Consider the following 21,640-nt stretch of genomic DNA (forward strand, 5'->3'; position numbering starts at 1 on the left):
ACCGGGCAGGCGCCGAACGAACGGAAGACTTTCTACCTTGGGATAGAGTAGTATTCACAACTCCTGGAACCAGTTATTAGGCGCTGAATGCACCCAGGGTCTTTGAACAAAGGGTCAAGGAATCGCCATACGCGGAGATAAGCCTGCTATTTGTTCAAGTACTTACATGCACTGTGCTTTATTCCCTATGGTCTTCAACTAACAGGCTCTATTGCTGGCTCACTCTTGCTTCAACCTTGCTTCAACCATAGATCCTACGGCTTAACAAAAGATCGCATAAACATCAGTGTCTGGCTTGATCATGCTTCAATATTCTTTCTGTATAGCCAATTCCGTCGACTCCGCCGCCGGGGCATTCTCTCTTGATGGACCTTTCCTCGGCGGCCTCGCACCCTTAACGCCTTTGGCGCTTGGAGAGGGAGGCTGTGTTGCACATATTAGCTCCAGCATAACTCAAAATCTGAGTCTCAGAGTCACGAGTCCATGGTGAAAGGGTGATTTGGTGACGTTAATTCAGCTTCGTTTGTCGCGCTCAACAGATTGTGAGGCAGCTCATTATCCCATGTCGCCACAGTGCACATGCACTTGCGCATGAGGATCCCGTCTTGGCAACGTCTAGAAGTTCTGGGGAGAGCCAAGACTCTAGAATCTATCGGCCTGTAGCGTTCCTGGACTGCTGCCTTGTCCTGAGTCGTCAATGGCACGACTTGGCGCCAAGCCCACACGCTTTTTGAAACAGTTTTTATAGGGAGAAGCAAGAATTACAATGATTGGTGGTCAGACATTGCTAAGTCGGTATTTCCAGGGAGTGTTTCATAGCATGTTTAACGCCGTGATGTTAGTTACTATTCCTGACTCAGTTCATCTGCACCTATAGTCCAGCAAACGAACATTATCTCTGAGATGTGTTCCGTACCAAGTAATCTGTTTTCGTTTGTATAAACAGACAAATGACGTCTCACTGCGCGTCGTGGCTGGTAGCGAGATGAGCAAGAACAATAGCTTGAATAAGCCCCAGTTCAACGCAAATGCCGGAAAATCCTTGGTATACTACACGCTGGTATGGGCAAGACAGTGGTCGACATGACGACGCGATACTATTCTTACTAGCCGTGGATCCTGTCTTGGTCCAGTTTTCGCCCCTATTAAGAGCCCAGGCATGAATATGAATGTCACTGTGGCTAATCCATGAAGTCGTGCTTGAGCCCCCGTCTTTTCACATTCAAAAATCTCTTCATAATCAAGCAACTTCCCTGGTGAGACAGACGTCTACGGCTAAGAGCAGCATATAGGAATCGAGTCCGGGTCGGACTACATAAAGTCCTATGGGCAATTTCCTTGTAAATTGGATCCTCTCTATCCTTGTCCCTTAGCTGCGGGCTCTTGCGTAGTCACACGGCTGATGAGCTTATTTTCTTAGATTGCTCAACCGTGTATTCCGGCTTAGAAGAGAGCGACATATCCAACAACTTGAGGATTCTGACGACATGCCATGGGATGGTTATTTTTTCGATCGCCACGAGAACTTGACCAGCAGTGTGGATCATAACCCTTTCACTGTTAAGAAACAATAGTCCTTTTCAAAGTCGTACTGTACCAGGGGGTGTTTAGTTTGTTACACTAGGATTAGAGCTCGGATTTAATCCCGCCCAAGTAACCTTGAATCGAGGAGCTGTGAACCCCATAACGCTATTTATCAAGTATCCAATCGTAGCGTTCTTGAGACCCCACTGCTCGGGTCAAGCTTCGTTTTTTAATATTTGGAGACGAAAAGCCCCAGTCTCAGGCCTTGTCCTTTATGTCACTAACGGGAAAGAAGCGAGATTGCCTGGGCAAGCAACTTTGTTATGAAATGAGCCAACTGCGTCTGCTCAATGACAACCCGTCACACTTGAAAAATACATTAATCTCAAAAAACCATGAATTCTCTGGTAAGTGGAATCAAGGCATGGCAACTTGACATGTCAGGCTTGGCATTGCCATGCCAAAAGGGACCTCTCGTATCTCCTTTTTATGCCCGTCGCGTGTCATATGTCGATCATGAACAAATGGAGGTTTTGATCCCTTAAACACGAGGCTTGGCGTGGCCGAGGCCACTCTTTTCACCAAGGTCGGAACAATATTGGAGACTGGCCCATCATACAAACTTTTGATAGGAACTCTGCAATGCCATACGGGCAGTTGGAGGCCTTCTGCGTGTAATTAATGTCTCACCTTGAAAACTTGAATGTGGCGGGTGCCACTGCACCGCCACATATCTAACCAATAGCCAGGCTGTTGGGGCTCGCACCCAGATCATGTTGAATAGAGCAGATCGAAATACTGACGATGGGCGCAAAGTGAGTCATGTCATCGGTACTGTCGTTGAAAACATTCGTTCCCAGAAATCATCGCATAAACGATCTGATATTCCAAATTCAACGATGATCAATTGTCGTTGAAAAAGAGTTGTCCACGTCTCATTTAGGAAAGGAATCTTGAATTGTTCAGCCAATCAGATTACACTTTTGATCTTTGCCCAGAAATCTTTCATCTGGCAACTTATGCAGCAAGGTTCTTAAGCATCTAGCCAAGCCAAGCCAAGCCAAGCCAAGCTGAACTGAGTTTAAGAATCCTGGGCTGATTCGAATGTTTGGCAGTGAAGTAAACAGGTCAATTACATCGTAACCATATAATGACTCTCATTACGTTTGGTGGCATTACTCAGCCTCTATCGGCTAATTCCAATAAGAGCCATTGTTTGCAAACACGCGAGGTATGTACACAAGTATCGAGCGGTATCCCGGTATCTTCCTGGCTTTCTTGCCTTCGGCCTGGTGTTCGCCGTGACTTGATTCTCAATGAAATGATTTGGCCGGTTAAACACTCGGCAGTGTCTATAGCTTGGCTATCCTAGTTGGCCGAATAGTATTGTGCAAAGCATGTGCCTGGCTAGCCAAGTGGCGTCTCAGCTCTCACAACTACCCCCCAACTACTAATGCATATGACCCAGGAGGCAGTGCTTGTTGCATCACATGTGATATGAGTTTTCGTAACCAATTGTATTAAAAAATTTGTCTGTAAATCCACAGAAGCTGTTCGACCACAAATTGAGCCCAAGTATTAGTTTTATCTAAGTTACACTCAACGAGACTTGTCAGTTTCAAGGTTTGAGCGCGTCACTACGATTCATGCAGTTTACATCCAGCTCACCATGGAAATCGAAGTTTTGTGGCTGACTACTATATTGGAGAGGCATGCAAAGTGCATGTCAATATGCATGTTTAGTGGCCATCAATACATAGGCATTTCGCCTCTTGCAGCAGCACATCGAACCGCGGGATCTGCGGAGCAATGTCTTATGAGGACACAGGAGGTATCAGATGATACTCATCCCCATTTCGCTAGACGTATTCGTCTTTGGAGTAACGAAGCAGAATTGGGCCAGACTTGGACCGTCTAGCCCAGGATTTACTAACCGCTTTGAAACTGGATGAGAAGATGGCAAACCTGGAAAGTCCCGATAATGCCTTACAAACCCCATGAACTACGAGGCCGATTCTTTATGAATAGTATGGGGAAGAATATCGCCATGAGTTGTCAGATCTTGAGCCTCGCGCAAACAATATAGGAAGCCTAAGATCTGGGAGAGCATGAATTGACCTGGTAAGACTAATCTCCAGTTTGCGCCACAGGATTAAGTGTATGTAATATGACACTATCAAAATATGACTATACAAGTCTTGCCAAGATCATGGCAACATCCGGTTCCAAGCGGTTGTACGGAGTACGACGGTCCTTGTTTGTCATGTCTCGCGATCTCAATCTCACGTAAGTAGATGTACGCCCTAGTAAACAGTAAACAACAAAACCCCTGACGTATCTGACATGATACTCCCTGCAGTGAAACTACAATTACAAAACCCATGCGATCCGGAACGTAACATCTGGTTTCATTTCGTGGGAGAAACCTTTTTCAGTTGTATCATCAAATCCTTCACTACTATCATAGCACAGCCTCCTTCTCGACTAAAAGTCCATGCTTCGCTACGGCACAGCAAAAGTCAACTTCCTTATTGATGAATTTCCACAATTTTGACTCTCTTGAATTAGAGATTTACAAAGAGACGTATGCTTAGAGAAATGGCTCTTTGGGGGACTGCTTTCAACTCCACCGCATCGTGGCTGTGTATTTCCAAACACCAATCAGCGGTGTCCGTTTCTCCTCTTTGGACGACACTTTCCTATATGATAGATTTTTAACTATTAAGTTACGGTGAGAAATGGTACATGTGCTATCTGGCCCTGTCTAGTCTTGCATTTTGTGGATTGTGCAATAACGGAATCGTGGTGTTCCGACGTTGAGCAGTCCCCGATGTCAAGATATTGATCAGCTATTGCAATGGGCTATGCTGCGCACATCTAGACCATAGTTAGGTTCAGTCGATTCTATCAGTGCTACTCGAGTTTCACTGAAGGGACATGATGGTATGATAAGTGCAACAAGTGCTAGGTGTGAATGTAAAACAAAGAACTTTTGAACTCCCTGAGCAGAAGGTGTTGACGACTAAATGTGCCGCACTTTTCGTAACTCTATCCTCATCGACTGTACACCTTATCGTCGTCCCAAATCCACCTTACGGACAGGAATCATGTCTTCGGCGCCCTCCTGGTCCTTGATCAATTTCTCAACTCCAAAGAAGGGCGCAACCCCATGTCTCAGTACGCCCTTCCAGAACCCAGACACAATCTCCTTCAAGTCACCTCCAGTCTGCTTAAAGTCGGGGAACGCATTAATCTCGAGCAGCCAGGCAGTTCCTTGGGCATCCACAAGGAAATCTAGACCATAGACCTCGAAAGCATTGGGTAACGCCTGGAAGTGGATAGGCATAGCCTTTGCTGCAGCCTCAAAAATCTCCCCAGTCACCTCGCAGATCTGGCGGAAGATATCATCGCGCATATCGCCTGACAAGGGCAAGTCCCAGAAACGACGGACAGTGTTTTCGTTTGGTGAATCTTGAAGGCATGTGTTTGTAAGGAAAGACTCAATATCCTCTGGGGCATCTGCCGGCGCTGCATAGGGCTTTCCGGCAAAGAGCGCCAGCATGTGCTTGTAAACCCAAACATCAAGGCTTCCTGTGCACATCACGTAGGTGCGAATGTGGAACTTGCGCTTCTCGTCGTCGACCAGAAGGGGTGGGTGAATATACGGCTGCGCAACAAAGTGTCGCAGATGCGAGGTCATAATGTTGTCCCCATCATTGTCCTGCCCAGCAACATCCTCCTCTTCATCATCAGTGTCAGGCTGGTCCTCCTCCCAGATGTCAAAGATGTTCTGAAGCTCATCCATGGAGCTGAAGAGTCGAATACCTTGACCACGATCACTCATTCCTGGCTTCAAGATCCACCACTCCTTATCCTTAGGATTTGACTGTTGTTCGTTGCGTTCCATACTCTCCCGGAGATCGAAAGCTTCCACTAGAGCATCGTCTAGAAACTCTGCGAAGTCGACTTCGAAGGCTTCACTGCGCTTGATGTGAGGCCCCAAGACGGACTCGGGATGCTTTGCGACCCAGTGATCCACGGTAGCGGACAGGAAGTGTTTTCGGATAAGAGCCTTACGAATCATATAGCTGTTGATAAGAGTTGTACGCTCATGGCTGGCGGCATACTCAAAGTCGATGGCCTCGTACGCCACAATCTGTAGAATATTTCCACCTGAGGGGATGATTTTCGCAAGAGCTGGCTCATCAGACTCCGGTACTTCAGTGATTACATTGAATACCCCTTCGGGGAACAGTGAGTTGAGGGCGGAGAGAATGAGTGGTTGTACGTAAGAGTCTTCGTAGGAGATGACGGCTTGAATTGAAGGGCTCTTTTGCCTCAAAGCCACCTCTTGCTTGATTTGGTTTGCCTCTGAACCTGAGTCCCTTTATCAACAGTAAGAATATGTCTATTGGTGATCTTGGTAGAATACAGGCATTGTGCTTCTCTCCCAGCTCTGCCCACCACATATCATTCGATCGAGGACACTTACAGTTTGAGTTCCTGCTGGTTCCATTCTCCAGGACCATGCATGAAGTTTGCCTTGAGAGGTGTGATGCTGGCATAGTCAGTAATGAAACTTTTCTCGTAGCAAATAACGTACCTTGTCAATCCCTCCTTCACAGTCCATCCGTCGTTGCCAGGGCCAGACTCTTCTACACTCTTGTATACGTCAGTGAACTTTGGCGCCCACTTGAAGTGCTTATGGGTATGTCCTTTTCGTGAGCTAGGTCGGGCAGCATCATCCACCTCACCTCCGACACCCTCACGTATCCTCTCCTCTTCTTCGTTCTCGTCTCCTGCTTCACCTTCGATCTCTTGGAAGCAGCCGCCTTCTCTCCAGTAGTTCTGCAAAACGTTGGTCCAGATAGCCTTGTTGTTTTCCAAACCCTCTACCAAAGGCACATTGACGCTGTAGAGGTCTGCACTGCCGTCTGTGGGCCATTGATTGTAAAGTGTTTCAATGACCTTGACGCTGCGCCGGCAAGCTGCCTCGATAATAACTGGGTCATGGTTTCGAGTGAAGAAGGCGTAGCTTAAAGCAATGGATTTCTTCTGGCAAACAGCGGCCTCTAGAGCAGCACCCAGCGTCCCCGAGCTAAGGGCAAAGACTGCTGTGGTGTTTCTGCCATAGTTAGGCCCACTAACAACAAGGTCGATAGGGCCTCGATCTTGGAAGAAGTGATGAAGGCCAATCTGAACGCAGGAAGCCGGCGTTCCATCAATCAATATCCATTCCTCGACATCTCCTGAGGGGGAGGGTCGATGATGAGTGGTGCCTGGAGAGTCCTCACCGTGGATAACATTTGAAGGGCGGTAGTACAGAGGCTTGAGAGTCTGCCCAATCATATGTGCCTTTCCGATCCATGATCTCTGGGTATGAGGCAAGCAGACTGAGACGGTGTGACCGGCTTGCTGGAGCTGTTGAATGAGACAGTGAACGTAGGGAGAGGAATGTGGTGATGGCGGCCCATCGTCATTGGTAACGAGGATATGCATCTTGAACTATAGAGAAGGCGTCACGAGGACTTTACAAGCTGTTCTAATAGTCAGTATGTCGCCTTTTCTAAAGAATAAGAAGAAAACAGAGAGAAAGGACTCACTCACTTGTAACGCCTGTGAGATACGTAGAGTATTTGATGAAATCAATGTCAGGGTGAAATCGCAATGAGGGGCACGTGGGGCAGGCATGCAGAGTCAGAGAGAGCGCTAAGCACGTCAGTACGTCACAGAATGACTTCCAATTGGGCTTAATGTTCACAGGTACACGTACCAGGGGGGACTCATGTAATTATCATGAACTTGTCTTTTCCTTTATTCGACTATATCATGAAAAAAAAAAATTCTACCTAAAAACCGGGGCTCACAGAATCGAAGACTTCCATTAGGAAAACCCTTAACAAACCAGACCAGCCGATACCGAACCTTGTCAAATAAAATAAAACGAAACAGACTTGGGCTTCCATCCTCACTTCCTCTTCCGAGGGCAGGTATCAACAATAAACGCTGTCTTTCAACGCAATACATGCCATCGTCCCTATCGGCCTACTAGTCCTTTTAACGCGCCAATTCCGTCCAACGCCGTAAAACCGGTCCGAAATTCCATTGTAAGGCGGAAAGTAGGATTAAACCATGCAGAATTATCGAAGTTCGTGGGGCAGCCACTTGACCGTGATGTGACATCGTAGTAGAAAGCAAATGTAACGCCTATGCACGGGGAGGGGCTTTCCTTAGATGCGGGTACGCTTAGACTCCCTAGTGTCGACGCTGTCTGCGGAGCGTTTGCGCGATGGTGATTTCACGACACCTTCCTTGGTTCGTCGCCAAGAGTCGAAGGGGCTTCGCTTTCCAGGTGGCTTAATAGGAGTACCTTCATCAGGCAACTTGTTGGTGGATCGAGTGACTCGTCGAGTAGAAGGTGGTGAGGCGGGAGCAAACCTGGGCGCTTCAGGAGTGCAAGCGCGCTCTGGCTTAGACGCGGATGGGGTTTCTGGGAAATGTGGCTCCTCGTTTTCCTCGACGTCAGTAACAGCCTCCTCTTCCTCTATCTGCTCATCCGTCTTGTCATTTTGGAACAGAAGACGAGGTTTTACGGAACTTCGAGTCAATGGACGGTTGAGATGAGCCTCGGGATCCTCTTCCGCGGCTTGAAGGTCATCAAAATCATCCATCTCTTGCTCAGACCACTTGCGGAAGAATCTCTTTCCACGGCTGTTCGAATTAGCATTTGTAAATATAATGATTGGGTTAAACAAAACTTACAAGGTGTACACCATGCCATCTTTGCGATCAGCAAGATCGTCAACAGTCTTGATGCCTTCTCCAGGAACCTTGACCTTGCGCTTGTCGTGACGTTTAGTAGTCTCAGGTCGCGGTGCATCGCTGAAGAATGGGTTTTCCGATATAAGGAAAGGATTCTCTTGACTCTCATCTCGAACAGGTACTCGATCACGGGTATCGGTAAAGATCTCAATAGGCTCCTCGACCTCTTCCACGGAAAAGCTCTCCATCGAGATGCCGGTGTACTTCTTGGAAGCTCGTTTCCTAGGAGTCAAATTTGCTTCATCGGCATCGGAACTGAAAAGGTTGCGGGCGACTGATTTGATATGTGCGGTTTTCTTTTCTGTGGGTGGTTTTTGAGGAGTCTTTGATGGTGTAGGAAGCATGCCAGCGGCTCCAGTAGCGGAAGAGGTAGATCGCTCATGAGTGCGACGGCTCGCACCATCGCGAGAAGTTTCCGCCTGCATATTTTCTGTTGCGCGACGAACGAAATCGCTGGCGGGCATGCGCTTCTTATGCGGCAAGGGAGAAGCGATGGCAGCGCTCAAATGCTTGTTTGATTTTTTGACAGTATGCGGTGATTGAATTTGACGATGTGATGCGCCGGGTGAAGGAGATCTTGTTCGTTGTGATGAAATTCGTGCGGATTTGCGAGGAGTAAAAGGCTCCCAGTTGTCCTGGTATCCGAGGCGAGGAGTTGGCGGAGTGCGGATGCGGGTGGGCGGTGGAGGAGTGGTAGAGCCGTGTTTGTTGGCCATTTTGATAGGCAGTGAGAGGCAGTGGCAGTCAGTGCCGACTATCGATTATAACGGTTGAGGGGCGTTGCTGGAATATTAAGCTAATCCTTCGAAGGATAATCTCGACTTGATACTAGAAGTATGTTCTCGATGGCTGCCAGGTCTACCCGATAGGAATGCTTCGAATTGGCCTCGTTGACTGACGTGATAAACAGCGCAGTTGACTCGGTGAACTACAGTCGTCGTCTTGAAAGGGGGTATATAGTCTTGGGGTATAGCAACAGAAGAGAGCAATGATGGAGGTCGCTTGCTAATTGATGATAATGGCAGATTTAGAGATGGGAGTTTGTAGGGTAAGATGTTTACATTTGAATAGGAAGAAGAATCAAGATGAGAGAAGTGGCTGGGACAAAACTACCCTGGAGCGTGCACCAGCCTCCCAGCCTCCCTATTCTTTGGTTGTGCGACCAGGTTTTACCCACTGAAAGATAGGTCCACTTGCAACCTAACCGCGTCCGTCGTGTCAGCAACCCCTCCTGACGCGTCTGTTACGCGACAGATTACGGCCAATCAATATGCAGCCATGAGCTATGAGTTTAGATCAATGGTGGGAACAATAGTGGTGCCCCTCATGAATTAAACAAAAGCTGCCGTTCTATAGCAACCCATGACAATCAAATCAACAAACGCCTACGGAGCACAGTGACCCTGCATACGCCACAACGTCTTGTACACGATATCTGAAACGTGGACGCCTCGAAACACACGACCTCACTGCGACCATAGACTGGCGCTTCCAACATAGTCGGTCACTGATACTATTCCCAACAGGCTGGACCCGCTTCTATTGGATTGGATGTCATAGCTATCTGCCACAATGGCTGACGATACAACTGAATATACAGAGTCCAACATCTGGGAGTCTCCTGGAAATGATGATGGCCCACCAACATCTCGACCTAGGACTCCTAGAACCCCCAAATCCCCCAAAACGCCAACACAAGAGCGCCCAGAGCCCATCGACCATGAAGCCGCCCTACGCGAAGAGCTTGAAGGTGTTCGGAGCATAAACGAGTCCATTGAGGGTGTCATCTCAACCCTGGAACGTGCAGGGGGTAATATGAACGTATGTTTCTCATTGCATCATCGAGTGTACATTTACTAACTACCTACAGACCGTATTGAGCACAGTGAATAATGCTTCCGTTCTTCTCAACACCTGGACACGGATATTATCCCAAACCGAGCATAACCAGCGATTGATTTTGAACCCTGCATGGAAAGGCGCAACAGAGGATATTGCCGAACAAGAGGCTGAAGCCATTCAGAAACAGCAGGCTGCTGAGCGAAGAGCTGCTGAAGAGGAACAAAGGCGCGAGGAGTTGCGGCAGCGCCGAGAAGAAGAAGAGGAGAGACGAAGACTGGCCGCAACTGCACCTGCACGAGGAACCAGGGGAACCAGAGGGCTCAGAGGTACCATGAGAGCACGAGGCCGAGCCGCTACGACGAGGAGTGTTAGCTCTAGCTATACATCCGAAAGCACTACATCGAGCATACCGAGCACTCGCGGAACCTCCAATATTGGTCGAGGATTTGGTGCGCGCCGAGCTAGGGGGACTAGATAAGCCAGAACAGGTTCATCTCACGTTTTAATGACAGATACCCAATAGAGATTCTTCTTATTACTTCTTCTTGAAAAAGTCACTCATCTTTTTCATGCCCTTGGTGTTGACCTTCTTGAGATCCCGAACTCCCCTGCTCTCAAGCGATTTCTTCTTCTTCTCCTCCTCCATCTTTCTCTTCTTGACAAAAGCCTCGTCCTCATCCTCATCTAAGCCACGCTTGCGAGAGTAGTCGATGGAGTGTGCAGCCATGGCCTCGGCCCGCAATTTGCTAAGCTTAGCCAGATACTCGTCAAGAGGTGAGAAGTCCACAATAGCCTCCCTTTTCAGCAGGTCCTCCAGTTGAGCTGTAAGAGATGAGGCAATGTAACCTGAGCAAATGAAACTAAATGCGGTCCGTAATCTCTGAAGATTTATTATCTCAGGAGATGCCTCAATGGCACTGACAACGTTTTCTGAGGTCATCTCTTCAGTAAAAGAGGTGGCTGCGGTAGAGGTTTCAGAAACTTCGGTCTCTGTCGTTGCTGCAGTCGATTGCGAATCGGCAGATTCCGAAATAGGTGTCTGAGATTCTGTCCTTGTTGTCGTTGTAACCTCTGTCCTTTCACGCTTCTGTACGAGGATAGGTGCTTCCAGAGCCTTCTTCACGAACTTCTCCTCCATACTTGAAGCAAGTCCGCCCTCGTGCATTCTCTTTGCCTTCTCTAGGACGATCCTGACGAGTTTATTCTCATTTATTCGGAACATGGTCTCATCTCCTGCTTCAACAGTATCGCAAACCTCGGCCATTCGGCTCTCGATGAGCTTCCGTGTCTTATCGCATCGCAAGATTTCAGATAGATGTGATGACCCTTGGGGTAGCTTGTCAAAGTAGTCGTCACTGGAAAGAAACAACCGCTTTCCTTCTGAGCTTTTTGACTGGGTTTCCGTCAACGCTGGAAGGACCAGAAATAGGGGGTCGATTGAAGTAGCTAGAAAGAGATCCTGACACATGGATACTCCAGTCTTCCTGACACTATCTGTAGAAGAATCTGACGAAGTCTCGATCAGCCAACTTCGAGGAGTCGTGTTTGGTGTCGCAACCTTGGTGAATTCGTATATGCCTGTCTCTGGACACACCAGGTATCTCGCGGGCCGGCCATGTCTAGGATTGGGAAGAGTGACTATGCGTGCTTCGGGCGTCGCTTTTGAAGGAAGTATGAAGATTTTCGAGGGGTTCTCTGACCGAGACGACAGACTGAACTTGGATGAAGTAGATTTAGGCTCTGAGGCTTTCGTATCAGCTGTAGCAGCTTTGGTTGATCTTGTCCTTGCCATTGCAAGTTTCGTGTGGAAGATAATTAAATATGAATATGAATATGCACAAAGCTACTCGTTTAGGAAATCCAAAAGAGAAAATGGACCAAGACAGACGCGTTGATGCTCTCCAAAGACAATTGTGTGATCTGATAGAAAAGCTAAGAAGTGATACTCGTACCTGACAATGTATCCGTAATATTGAATTAAACACGTTGAGACGCGTCTGTACGCGACGGTTGCAGGGGCTACAAATGAAAGTAACTTACCGCATTTAGGTTAGTGGGTGCTCTAGTATAGAGGCCGGCGCCAAGACCACCTAGCCAGCGCAAAGAGCAAAGAGCTTTGCGCCCGCCCAGTCAGTATTGGTTGACGCATTGGGTGTGGATGTCCTCTTCAACACCGCTGAAACAGACATTCCCTGCATCAACAACTAAAAATTCGCATTTCCAGCATCTTACCCTTCACCAACGACTCTCGACAGATCCAGCTGAATGGCTGCCGCCCTCCCAAGGCTATACCTACCGCCCTAATCGATTGGGAATATGCTCTATGCTATAGGACGAGCACTTATATCCAAAACCTTCTAAGTGACTGCGTACCAACGGGGCCGGTTTCTGGGCCACCCGCCTGAAATTTACTTTCTGTCCCAGGTATCGTCATGGCTCCAGGTGAGACCGCAATAATTGCTGAACTGCTCTTTCATGTGACAATCCACTGACCCTTCATGCCACAGCTTCTCCAGCAAAACAAGGAACCGAAGCCCAATGGCCCCCAAGATCTCCGCATGAAGCTCTGCTTAGTACGCCGCGTGGCCGAGAGCGATACCGACAGATGATGACATCGCCTTCATCTTCGCCGTCGAAAAGAGCTCACAACTTACCCTCGATGAATCTTATGGCCGAGATTGAAAACGACGATGACGACGAGGATGAGGAAACCCTGCAGCTGAAGCTTCAAGAGATTCAGGCGCGGCTCAAGTTGAAAAAGCTGCAGGCTGCGAAATCAAAAAAGTCGGAAGAAAGCGTTGAGAATTTACATGCCACGACCTCGGAGCTCGTGATATCAACGCAAGTTCCAAGCCGATCGAGGCGCGCAACCACACCAACTAGGGAACCACTAGTTCGACAACAAAACAATGTGGAAGTGCCTGCGTCTCCGGTCAGGAGGGTGCAAGAGCCCTCTGTGCAAACATCGCCAAGTAGAGTGTTGCTGGGTATTGATAAGGGCCTTAAGGCTCGGGATATCTCCTTGAAGCGTGCGCCCAGCTACCGGGATTCGCAAACGTCGACTGAAATTGGACAAACGGGCTATTTGCGAAGAACAAGGTCGAAAACTACAGGGAGCGCCAATTCTTCTTTCTCATCAGAGACACGTCCGATGAGTTTCAATGAACGGCTTGTTTCCGCGAGGACAGATGAGGCTACCCGGGCTCAGCGACAAAAGGACATTCAAAAATTGAGATCAAATGCGTTTAGTATCAGCCAGGATGAGATGGAGCAGTACAAGAAGAAAGCTGTTGAGATACCAGACGAGCCATTGCAAGCTCCGTCCTTCTCAAGGGAGGAGATCATAGGGACAACAAGACCTGTTGGCTTGCAACGAAGTTACACTGTGCCTAACGTACAGGCTCCCGAAAAGAAGGCTCCGGCAACTTCTACAGCTTTGGTTCGGAAGAAAAAGACACCCCCTGGCGAAGTATCTGAAGAACAAGCGGCTGGTTTCGAGCCATACTCGAGTTTTCACTTGTCCAAGAGAATTTTACCACATGGCGTCCTTGCTCGGCACGTTTCCGGCAAGAAAGTATACACAATTAAGGATATACTGAAAGTTGTTAAAGCACCAGACTTTGCTCTGCCAGATGTTGAGCAAGACATCGTGGTGTTCGGTATCTTGGCAAAGAAATCAGAACCTCGCGCACATAAACCAACGCAGAAGAATGGAAAGACGGAGGACAGGGGTAAGTACATGGTCATGACCCTAGTCGATCTAGAATGGGAACTGGACCTTTTCCTCTTCAACTCTGGCTTCACAAGATACTGGAAGCTCACAGAAGGGACTGCTATTGCGATTCTCAACCCGACTATTATGCCACCGCCACCCGGAAGACATGACACCGGCAAGTTCAGTCTTGTCATCAACTCAGATGATGACTCGATTATTGAGGTTGGCACATCTCGTGATCTTGGAGGCTGCCAATCGGTCAAGAAGGATGGAGATTTATGTGGCGTTTGGATCAATAAGAAGCGCACCCATCACTGCGAATTCCACTCCAACGAAGCCCTTCGCAAACAGCGTTCGACAAGAATGGAAGTAAACGGAAGCAGTTTCGGCGCCAGGAAGAATAACTCTAGGGAGGTTATTGGCTGGGGCGCCGAAAAGAAAAAGGAGGCATCCAGGAAATATGACTGGGAAACAAAAACGCATTGGTTCGCTTCACGTTCCATGAGTGCAGCAGACCTGATTGATGGGAAGGACAGAACACCAAACGATCGAAAAGAAAGAGCAGAATTCCTGAAGAGAGATCTGGAGGCAAAAGAGAAAGAGCGTGAAATGATGAAGAAGCTCGGTCAAGTTGGCAACGCAGCTGGAAGGGAATACATGCGACAAGCTGGTTCGAAGGTTGCGGCACTGCCTGCCGCGGGCACTTCTACCCAACCCTCGAGCTCTGCACAAGCGTCAGAGGAAGCTTACAGGCCAGACGCAAAGTCACTAGGCCTACTGGGAAAGGACTCTGCCATACATCTGAGCCCTGTAAAACGGAAACGCCCGGACAGCTCTCAAGCTAGCTCTCAAACAGGTTCAGCCGCAAGTAGCGGCCCAACGGCCTTTGGCTGGGGGAGCAATCTGAAGGATAAGCTCGCAAAAATGAAGGAGGGGGAAAAGCTACGCAAAGATGAACAACCTCCAGTACGGAAGAAGACTCGCTTTGTAACAGACAAGGGGATCCGTGAAGCCGGGAGGGAGAGTCTAGGCGACGAGCTCCACGGGCGGCAGATCATGCTCGACGATGACGATGACGACTTGGTTATTGTATAAAATATTCACTTCTTTCTCCCTTGGACACTCATATGGCGTACTGGCGAACATGAGGCTGTGGTTTTTGGCGTTATTACAGATGCTTTGGACATGTTTACGAATGAACGATTTTGGTCAGGGTTACCTCATATCGCTTGAATCAAGGCAGGTTTTACTGATTGAATCAACTTAGATGACACCAGACGCTCCCTACTTTTGACCGAGGCTTATGTGCTTGCTCGGTTTAAATGCACGATGTCAACAACATGCCATGTTTTACCCCCAACATGCCTCGACATTGGCACGGCCTCCCCCACTTGAACGTATAGCATGCATTGCGCGGAGAAGCTGTAAGCGACGATGATGTGCGTGGTCGCGGTATCCCGGTGGCGTAGTGCATAACATAACTGAGCTGTGTATATCGGCGGCTACGGAGTGATGGAGGAGAAACATGATTCTCTTCAATCTTTCCGGTTTGGTGCTTGCCTTATTGACCAACAGAAGCGTCCAGAATTCCCGTAGCAACGTGCCTTTCTGCGGTCATCGTCGAGTTTCCGCGTTTGTGTAGTGAGCATCATGTGAGGGCAAGACGTCAGGGGGTTAGGAAAGTGTGGTCTGTTCCTCTGGCAGCCTTTGGCTGGTTGCATGAAGAACATGCGAGTCTTCCTTAGCTCTGTGTCTGTTGGAGAGCTATATAGTCTGGTTGTGAAAAATGAGGCATTGAAGCTCGTCCTATCGTTTTCTAAGGATACCACCATACAATCTTCTAAACGTTCAGCTAAGTCAATACCAAAGTTAGTTTTTATTAATTGCACTCCCACTACTCACCAACCGCCAATGCTACTGTGCCGAAACTCTTTATTTTATTGACGCATTCTACGATCTTCTGGTTTCATTCTAACCTCTAGACAATACGACTCAATATGTCACTGCAGGGTAAGCAATGGACGTGGAGTAGGTTTAAGGGGGCAATAAGCACTCTTAGACACCGACATCCCGTGGCAGCTTGGCGTTTTATGCATATATTGCTTCGCTAACTTGATTCCCTATGGGGGACTGCGTTTGGGTTGCAATGACTGAAAATGTTAGTTGTGACGCAATTTTGAACTCTTTGCGAAGACCTTGTGTTGGATAAACTTGTTCTGTCGAGAACACCTGACACATCACGGGTCATCAAAGCTGACAGCTGAATTAAGTTGACTAAAGAATGACATCCATTCGGACCAACGTGGTTTATGGAGGGACATGCCACGATGCTTGGGATGGTTACACAAGTAATTGTTACTGGTGACTGGCTATCGGGCATCACGATGACTTCCAAGCTGGAAAGATATCCTCTGGTCCGTCAAAGATGTAGTACAGAATCGAAATCGATCAAGCATTTTCTTGTCTATCAAGTATAGAGTCACATAAAGATAAACATTCTTATGTTCGCGGCCAATGGCTTGGCTTCGAAAGAGCCATGTTAAATCCGGCTTATTTCAGTTAGATTCGCCGGACTCTTCCTCTTGAATGATACACTTTAGAGGCGCAGCAACCATGCCATGATCCTTTCATCTCCTTAAGCTTTTCCGCAATTGTAATGTACTGTACACTCCAGAAGCCTCTCAGCACTCCGTGCTAATGGCTCTAATGGAACGTTGACTGGCCTCAAAAGGCTCAAATAAACCCCCACGCTCCAGACTCGTCAAGCGACTCTTAGACCCTGAATCGTAGTCTCGTCGACCCCGGATTTTCTGCAGGAATAACCCCAAGAAGCGACTCCCGTGAGCACTTCCCCTCATAGCAAGATGCATACAAGCGGAGTATTTATTCGAGTCTACCAATCTTTGAGCTGCCCGTTTCTCTGACCGGTTTAATCGTCCTCTCGGAGTTGATGAATTGTATCATTTGACTTATTATGGCCCCGCCGTGAAGTAACGAGAAGTTGTGAGTGATCAAGTTGCCGGTTCGTGACTGGAGAGCCTTTTGAGCCGCGATATATGGGTGAGTGTTGAAGAATATTGATACCCAAGAGATGATATAAAAGCCAGTTTTCCCTCCGACTGTATACCTAAAGAAGAGCTTACAATATAGTCTGTTACATACTGATAAATCCTATCAATTACCTTTACCATTGATCTCAAGCAAACTTCCAGACAGTCCCAATAGTGTCAAGCTATATCATGCCTCCTCATAGTGACGCCCCCTCACCAACAGGGTCCTTCAGCAACCAGCTATACAACCACAGCCAATGGCACTCAAGCAATGGAAATCACAGCTTCATATCTGATTCTTCATCAAGCGCTTCTGCAGACGGTCGCTTGGATGACGTGCAGCATACAACACGCCCTCTAACACCCGGCGTTTATGTTCCAACCATGTGCTTCTTCGATCCAGATACAGAAGACGTAGACACCACTGCAATTGCCGCTCATGCCGTGCGACTCGCTGAGGCTGGTGTAACAGGCCTTGCGACGCAGGGTTCCAACGGAGAGGCCGTTCATCTCTCCCACCCAGAGCGGCAGCTGGTCACCGCCACTACAAGAGCCGCCCTGAATGACGGCGGCTTCTCGCATGTACCCGTGATCGTGGGATGTGGAAGCCAGAGCACGCGCGAGACCGTACAATACTGCCATGAGGCTTGGGACGCTGGCGGTGACTATGCGCTCGTCCTACCCCCGTCCTACTATGCCACGTTATTTGCCCCGGCCTCGGAAACCATCCTGGAGTATTTCACAAGAGTCGCAGACAAGTCTCCTATTCCGATCATAATCTACAATTTTCCTGGTGCCGTGGGGGGCATGGATATGTCATCGGATATAATCATCACTCTTGCACGACATCCAAACATTGTAGGTGTCAAGTTGACGTGCGGCAACACGGGAAAACTCAACAGGGTAGCCGCGGCAACCCGTAAGCTTTCAAAATACAACTCAAAGGAGCCCGAGTTCATAGTCCTCGCAGGTTCCGCCGACTTTCTGATCCCTTCTCTGGCCGGAGGTGGTCACGGCATCCTGGCAGGCTTGGCCAACATTGCCCCGAGGTCATGCATCAAGACCATGGAACTCTATCTGCAAGGCAATGTTTCCGAAGCACAAAAGATGCAGGAAGTGGTCTCACAGGGCGACTGGGCGGCGATCCAGGGCGGTGTGGTTGGTGTCAAGGCTGGACTACAGGCTTGGATGGGTTACGGAGGCTTTGCACGAAGTCCACTGCCGAGGCCAGACACAGAGCAAACGAGGCGGTGGAGGGAAGGTTTTCAGGACCTTGTGATGCTGGAGAGATCACTCTAAGTCCGAGTGTGCTCTGAGTCTGAGACGGTGATCATGAAGGGCCGGCCACGAGTGTCACACCAAAGCAAAAGAAGTGGAGGATATCTTACAACTTGGCATGGATGAGGGAGCTTTGATAGCACGATACACTTGGATCGTGTCGTGTTCTTTTCATAAGTGGATCGGCGTAAGCAGCAAGAGTATCCTATGATACCTTCACACAGAGTTCAGAGTGTATATCCCGGGACCTGCATGAGTCGGGAGCTGGAGCGGGCGTGGTCAGCATCGTATTGATGCGATGGGTGGTTCACAAGGCGTGGCATTGTATGATGACTGCTTTTAGCGTTGCGCCATAACAGTGATACTGTACATATTTGCCCTATTCAATGAGACATTTTGTGGACAAGAGGCATTGTGTCTGTGACTATGGCTGACGCGCAAGACTGTCTTGGATTTATCCTCCGTAGTTGTTACTTATTCAGCGGTGTTTTTGGTTGAGTGTAACATCCAATATCTATCTTACTTACGTGGGTCAACCAGTTCCCGGCAACCCTTTATTGCCAAGACGATCTGCAGGAACCTCGAAACACTCCTTTTGGCAAATGACATGTCGATCCCATCGTGTTTCAGTCCCAGATTGGAAATCGACAATGCTATCATGACAAAACACCGTCGACATGTAACCGGACCGTTGGAGAGATCAGCAATTAAATCGGAGCAAAAGAGTTTTCCGAAGAAGCGAGGAGAGGATCTCGATTCATCAAGAGGAGACGCTGTAAGCAAAGTTGAGCACAACAACCTTGTCGCATAACGAGCTGATCTTTTGCCAAGTTTGTCAAGGGACTAGTAATGAATTATTGAATTTGTTGGCATCCATACATTGATTGAAAATAGTAAATAACTCAGCCGTAAGCATTGGTCTTGCTCGTCCTTGGCACATCCATCTCAGATTCAATCGAGACTTGCATGGGTTCCCCTCATTTATCACATCATTAGATACCTTACCTTACCTTACGGTACGGGGTCAGCCGTGAGGTGACTCTGGAGGTTGTGCCGGTAAACTTTCTGACAATAAGCTAAAAAATAACTTCAACTCAATCTCTATCCTGTGCTGAATACAGGCTTCTACCCAGCATGGGAATTGTTAATGATTGCTTCCAAGGCCCTCCTGCCAATGTAAAGTGATTTATAGATGCTTCAATAGCCTCATCATCTGCCATCAAGCCATTGAGGTTATAGCCACAAAATACATCCCTAAATCAGACAACGGTATCGGCGTCGAATTCGTCCGTTGGGACGCGGGGAGGCACGAGGCAAACACCTAGTAAACGGTTCAAACTCTGATCTGATCAGCCCAACCTGGCATCAGCATCTCGAGATGCCATATTTGGGTATCGAGTCGGGCATCCTACAGCTCTGCTTGGCTGGAACCTGTACGGCTCGTATCGGCAAGTTAATGGATCGAAGCCTCATGCAGGCGGGCCATACCTCATCGGCGGTGTGTAGGTTAACACGAGGTTTTCAAGCTTAACAGCAGGATATAGTCCCAATCATGAATGCATCGAGTTACATGAGGCGGACGCTTACAGACATAGAAATGCGGGATTGGCTGCAGCTAAATGCATGTTGTTTGTCGACGCGGGCTTGTCAGGATATAAGTGGTTGAAGAGAAGATCCATGCATGGAGGCTTACGGCAGAACACCATCTTTTTTTGTTTGTTAGTATGGGGAAACAACAAGATATGCAGCATTGCCAAGCGTATAGCTATAACTGGAAGAGGTGCAATTCCAATCCTACAGTAGCATAATCAATAGTTCTAATTGAAACGGACCCAAGAGAAGCGGAATCATGCGCAGAGGCACAACGAGCTAGAGACGAGCTAGAAGCTGGAGGGAGGGGATTTAATGAATTTAATTCTCCCTTAGTGCAAAATTGCCCCTTACTGAGACATGGCTTCACGGACAACGACCCATGGCTCTGGTGAGGGACAAAAGGCTGTCGCCTCCGCCCCTTGGCCAGTGCAAAGACTAGCTGCTAGTTCCTTCAGCCGTCTAGACTATTGCGAGTCTAGGGGCAGGCTATTATGCACGAATCGAGCGGGTGGCTGTTTCATGACTGGGTGGATTCTGAAGGCTCGCATCTTAGCAGAAGCCGCTTGAGGGAGATTGGGCCTAGCTTAAACGGTGAGGACGAACCACGAGGACCGAGACCGTAATTAACCCGTCATGATGCTAAAAAAAGGCCAAAAGGTTTTTCATCAATGTCCAACAAATCCAACAAGAGGCCAAATATGGATGTGATGGACTGCCTCAGGTAGACAAACAGACGAGCTGAACTGACCTGAAGAAGCAAGAGGGCTTTTTGCGATTGCATTTGATCGGAGTAAAGAGATATTTTCTCCGTTTGTTTCCTTCTTGGACACGCGCAGCAGTATCATGTATCAGGTATACCGAACCATACCGTATAGGCACCACAGATGAGAGCCTCGTATAACTGAGCCGATTATTTCCTACTGCTACACTCTCGTCTCTGTACCGATCGAATCGGCATCTCCGTCTAGATCCGGGGCGTCCAGGTTTCCTCTTTGCACAGGACCGCAATCCCTGCCAGAGAGGATCTGTTTGCTTCAACACCAACGTTGATCATTGTGCTATGGATATTAATAATTGTTCGGAATAATAATCAATAGTGCCTGACGTAGTTTTGACGCATCGTGAGTTGTTCCCGGGAAACGGCTGATGCCCCTTGTGCCAATCATCAACTCCAAACGCAACTTCAGCTGCACCTGCGATAAGCTGTTATGTCAGCGCATCGCGCTGGTGATCCTTTTTTAGTATCTTCCGAATATCATGTCATGACCTGGGTGTGCTCGTGGTGCCGGGTGCCGGCCTGTACCTAGCCTGCCAGCGAGGGAGTAGACTCTGCCAGGTAGGGGCGGCTTTACTCTTGGCATCAATTTAATTTGAGTCCCTGGATGCTACGCTGTTGACAGTTTAGCGATAGGCCTAGAGTTAACCGTGGTTGTATGTACAGTAGTTGTGGCTATGATTATGGCCTCATTGAACTGGGCGTTTAGCATTCTAGCTGTTGAGCTCAGCTCTTTCAGGAAGCAATTCACATTTGCTCGTGATTCTTCACATCCAATCCTCAGATCATTCATCCACAGACGGGTCCAATTTAGGCATGCAAGGCATGTTAGAATTTCAGGTACAGGCTCTAAGCGCGCCAGGGGAGCTCATTTGGGCGCTACGCTACATCTTGCCTGAGATTGCAATTTACATTCGGTACCTCGGTATGTCACCTATACAAGGTGTCCGATGGAAGTACCTGCCAACCACAACAATCCCTTTGTCCTTTGGGTATCGTATCGTGCCGTGTCGTGCCGCTGAGCGACAGGCCCACTACCAC

The 21,640-nt window shown here is 48.3% G+C and overlaps 6 protein-coding genes across 6 annotated transcripts; 3 read left to right on the top strand and 3 right to left on the bottom strand.

The window, feature by feature from the left end:
- Positions 1-4,228: 4,228 nt before the first annotated feature.
- BKA55DRAFT_722492 (survival protein sure-like phosphatase/nucleotidase) lies at positions 4,229-7,215 on the bottom strand (the record flags this gene model as incomplete). The annotated part of the gene is made up of 4 exons (XM_046201032.1): positions 4,229-5,909; positions 6,017-6,082; positions 6,128-7,029; positions 7,132-7,215. 4 exons carry the CDS (start codon positions 7,213-7,215, stop codon positions 4,595-4,597), a joined length of 2,367 nt encoding a protein of 788 aa, XP_046053176.1. The 3' UTR covers positions 4,229-4,594.
- Positions 7,216-7,754: 539 nt separating this feature from the next.
- Positions 7,755-9,062, bottom strand: BKA55DRAFT_504449 (uncharacterized protein; the record flags this gene model as incomplete). Its single annotated transcript, XM_046187093.1, has 2 exons — positions 7,755-8,235; positions 8,287-9,062. 2 exons carry the CDS (start codon positions 9,060-9,062, stop codon positions 7,755-7,757), a joined length of 1,257 nt encoding a protein of 418 aa, XP_046053177.1.
- Positions 9,063-9,918: 856 nt separating this feature from the next.
- BKA55DRAFT_686877 (DASH complex subunit Duo1-domain-containing protein) lies at positions 9,919-10,666 on the top strand (the record flags this gene model as incomplete). The annotated part of the gene is made up of 2 exons (XM_046198993.1): positions 9,919-10,167; positions 10,217-10,666. 2 exons carry the CDS (start codon positions 9,919-9,921, stop codon positions 10,664-10,666), a joined length of 699 nt encoding a protein of 232 aa, XP_046053178.1.
- Positions 10,667-10,723: 57 nt separating this feature from the next.
- On the bottom strand, positions 10,724-11,980 carry BKA55DRAFT_504056 (ribonuclease H2, subunit B; the record flags this gene model as incomplete). Its single annotated transcript, XM_046187063.1, has 1 exon — positions 10,724-11,980. One exon carries the CDS (start codon positions 11,978-11,980, stop codon positions 10,724-10,726), a length of 1,257 nt encoding a protein of 418 aa, XP_046053179.1.
- Positions 11,981-12,620: 640 nt separating this feature from the next.
- BKA55DRAFT_536309 (uncharacterized protein) lies at positions 12,621-14,998 on the top strand (the record flags this gene model as incomplete). Its single annotated transcript, XM_046189810.1, has 2 exons — positions 12,621-12,630; positions 12,696-14,998. The coding sequence occupies 2 exons, from the start codon at positions 12,621-12,623 to the stop codon at positions 14,996-14,998; spliced, it is 2,313 nt and encodes a 770-aa protein (XP_046053180.1).
- A 1,936-nt stretch (positions 14,999-16,934) lies between these two features.
- BKA55DRAFT_282248 (uncharacterized protein) lies at positions 16,935-18,545 on the top strand. Its single transcript, XM_046185508.1, has 2 exons — positions 16,935-16,963; positions 17,011-18,545. Exon 2 carries the CDS (start codon positions 17,143-17,145, stop codon positions 18,250-18,252), a length of 1,110 nt encoding a protein of 369 aa, XP_046053181.1. The 5' UTR covers positions 16,935-16,963; positions 17,011-17,142; the 3' UTR covers positions 18,253-18,545.
- The last annotated feature ends 3,095 nt before the right edge of the window (positions 18,546-21,640 follow it).

The sequence above is a fragment of the Fusarium redolens genome (assembly GCF_020744475.1).
Source record: "Fusarium redolens strain MPI-CAGE-AT-0023 chromosome Unknown BKA55scaffold_4, whole genome shotgun sequence".
NCBI classification, from domain to species: domain Eukaryota; kingdom Fungi; phylum Ascomycota; class Sordariomycetes; order Hypocreales; family Nectriaceae; genus Fusarium; species Fusarium redolens.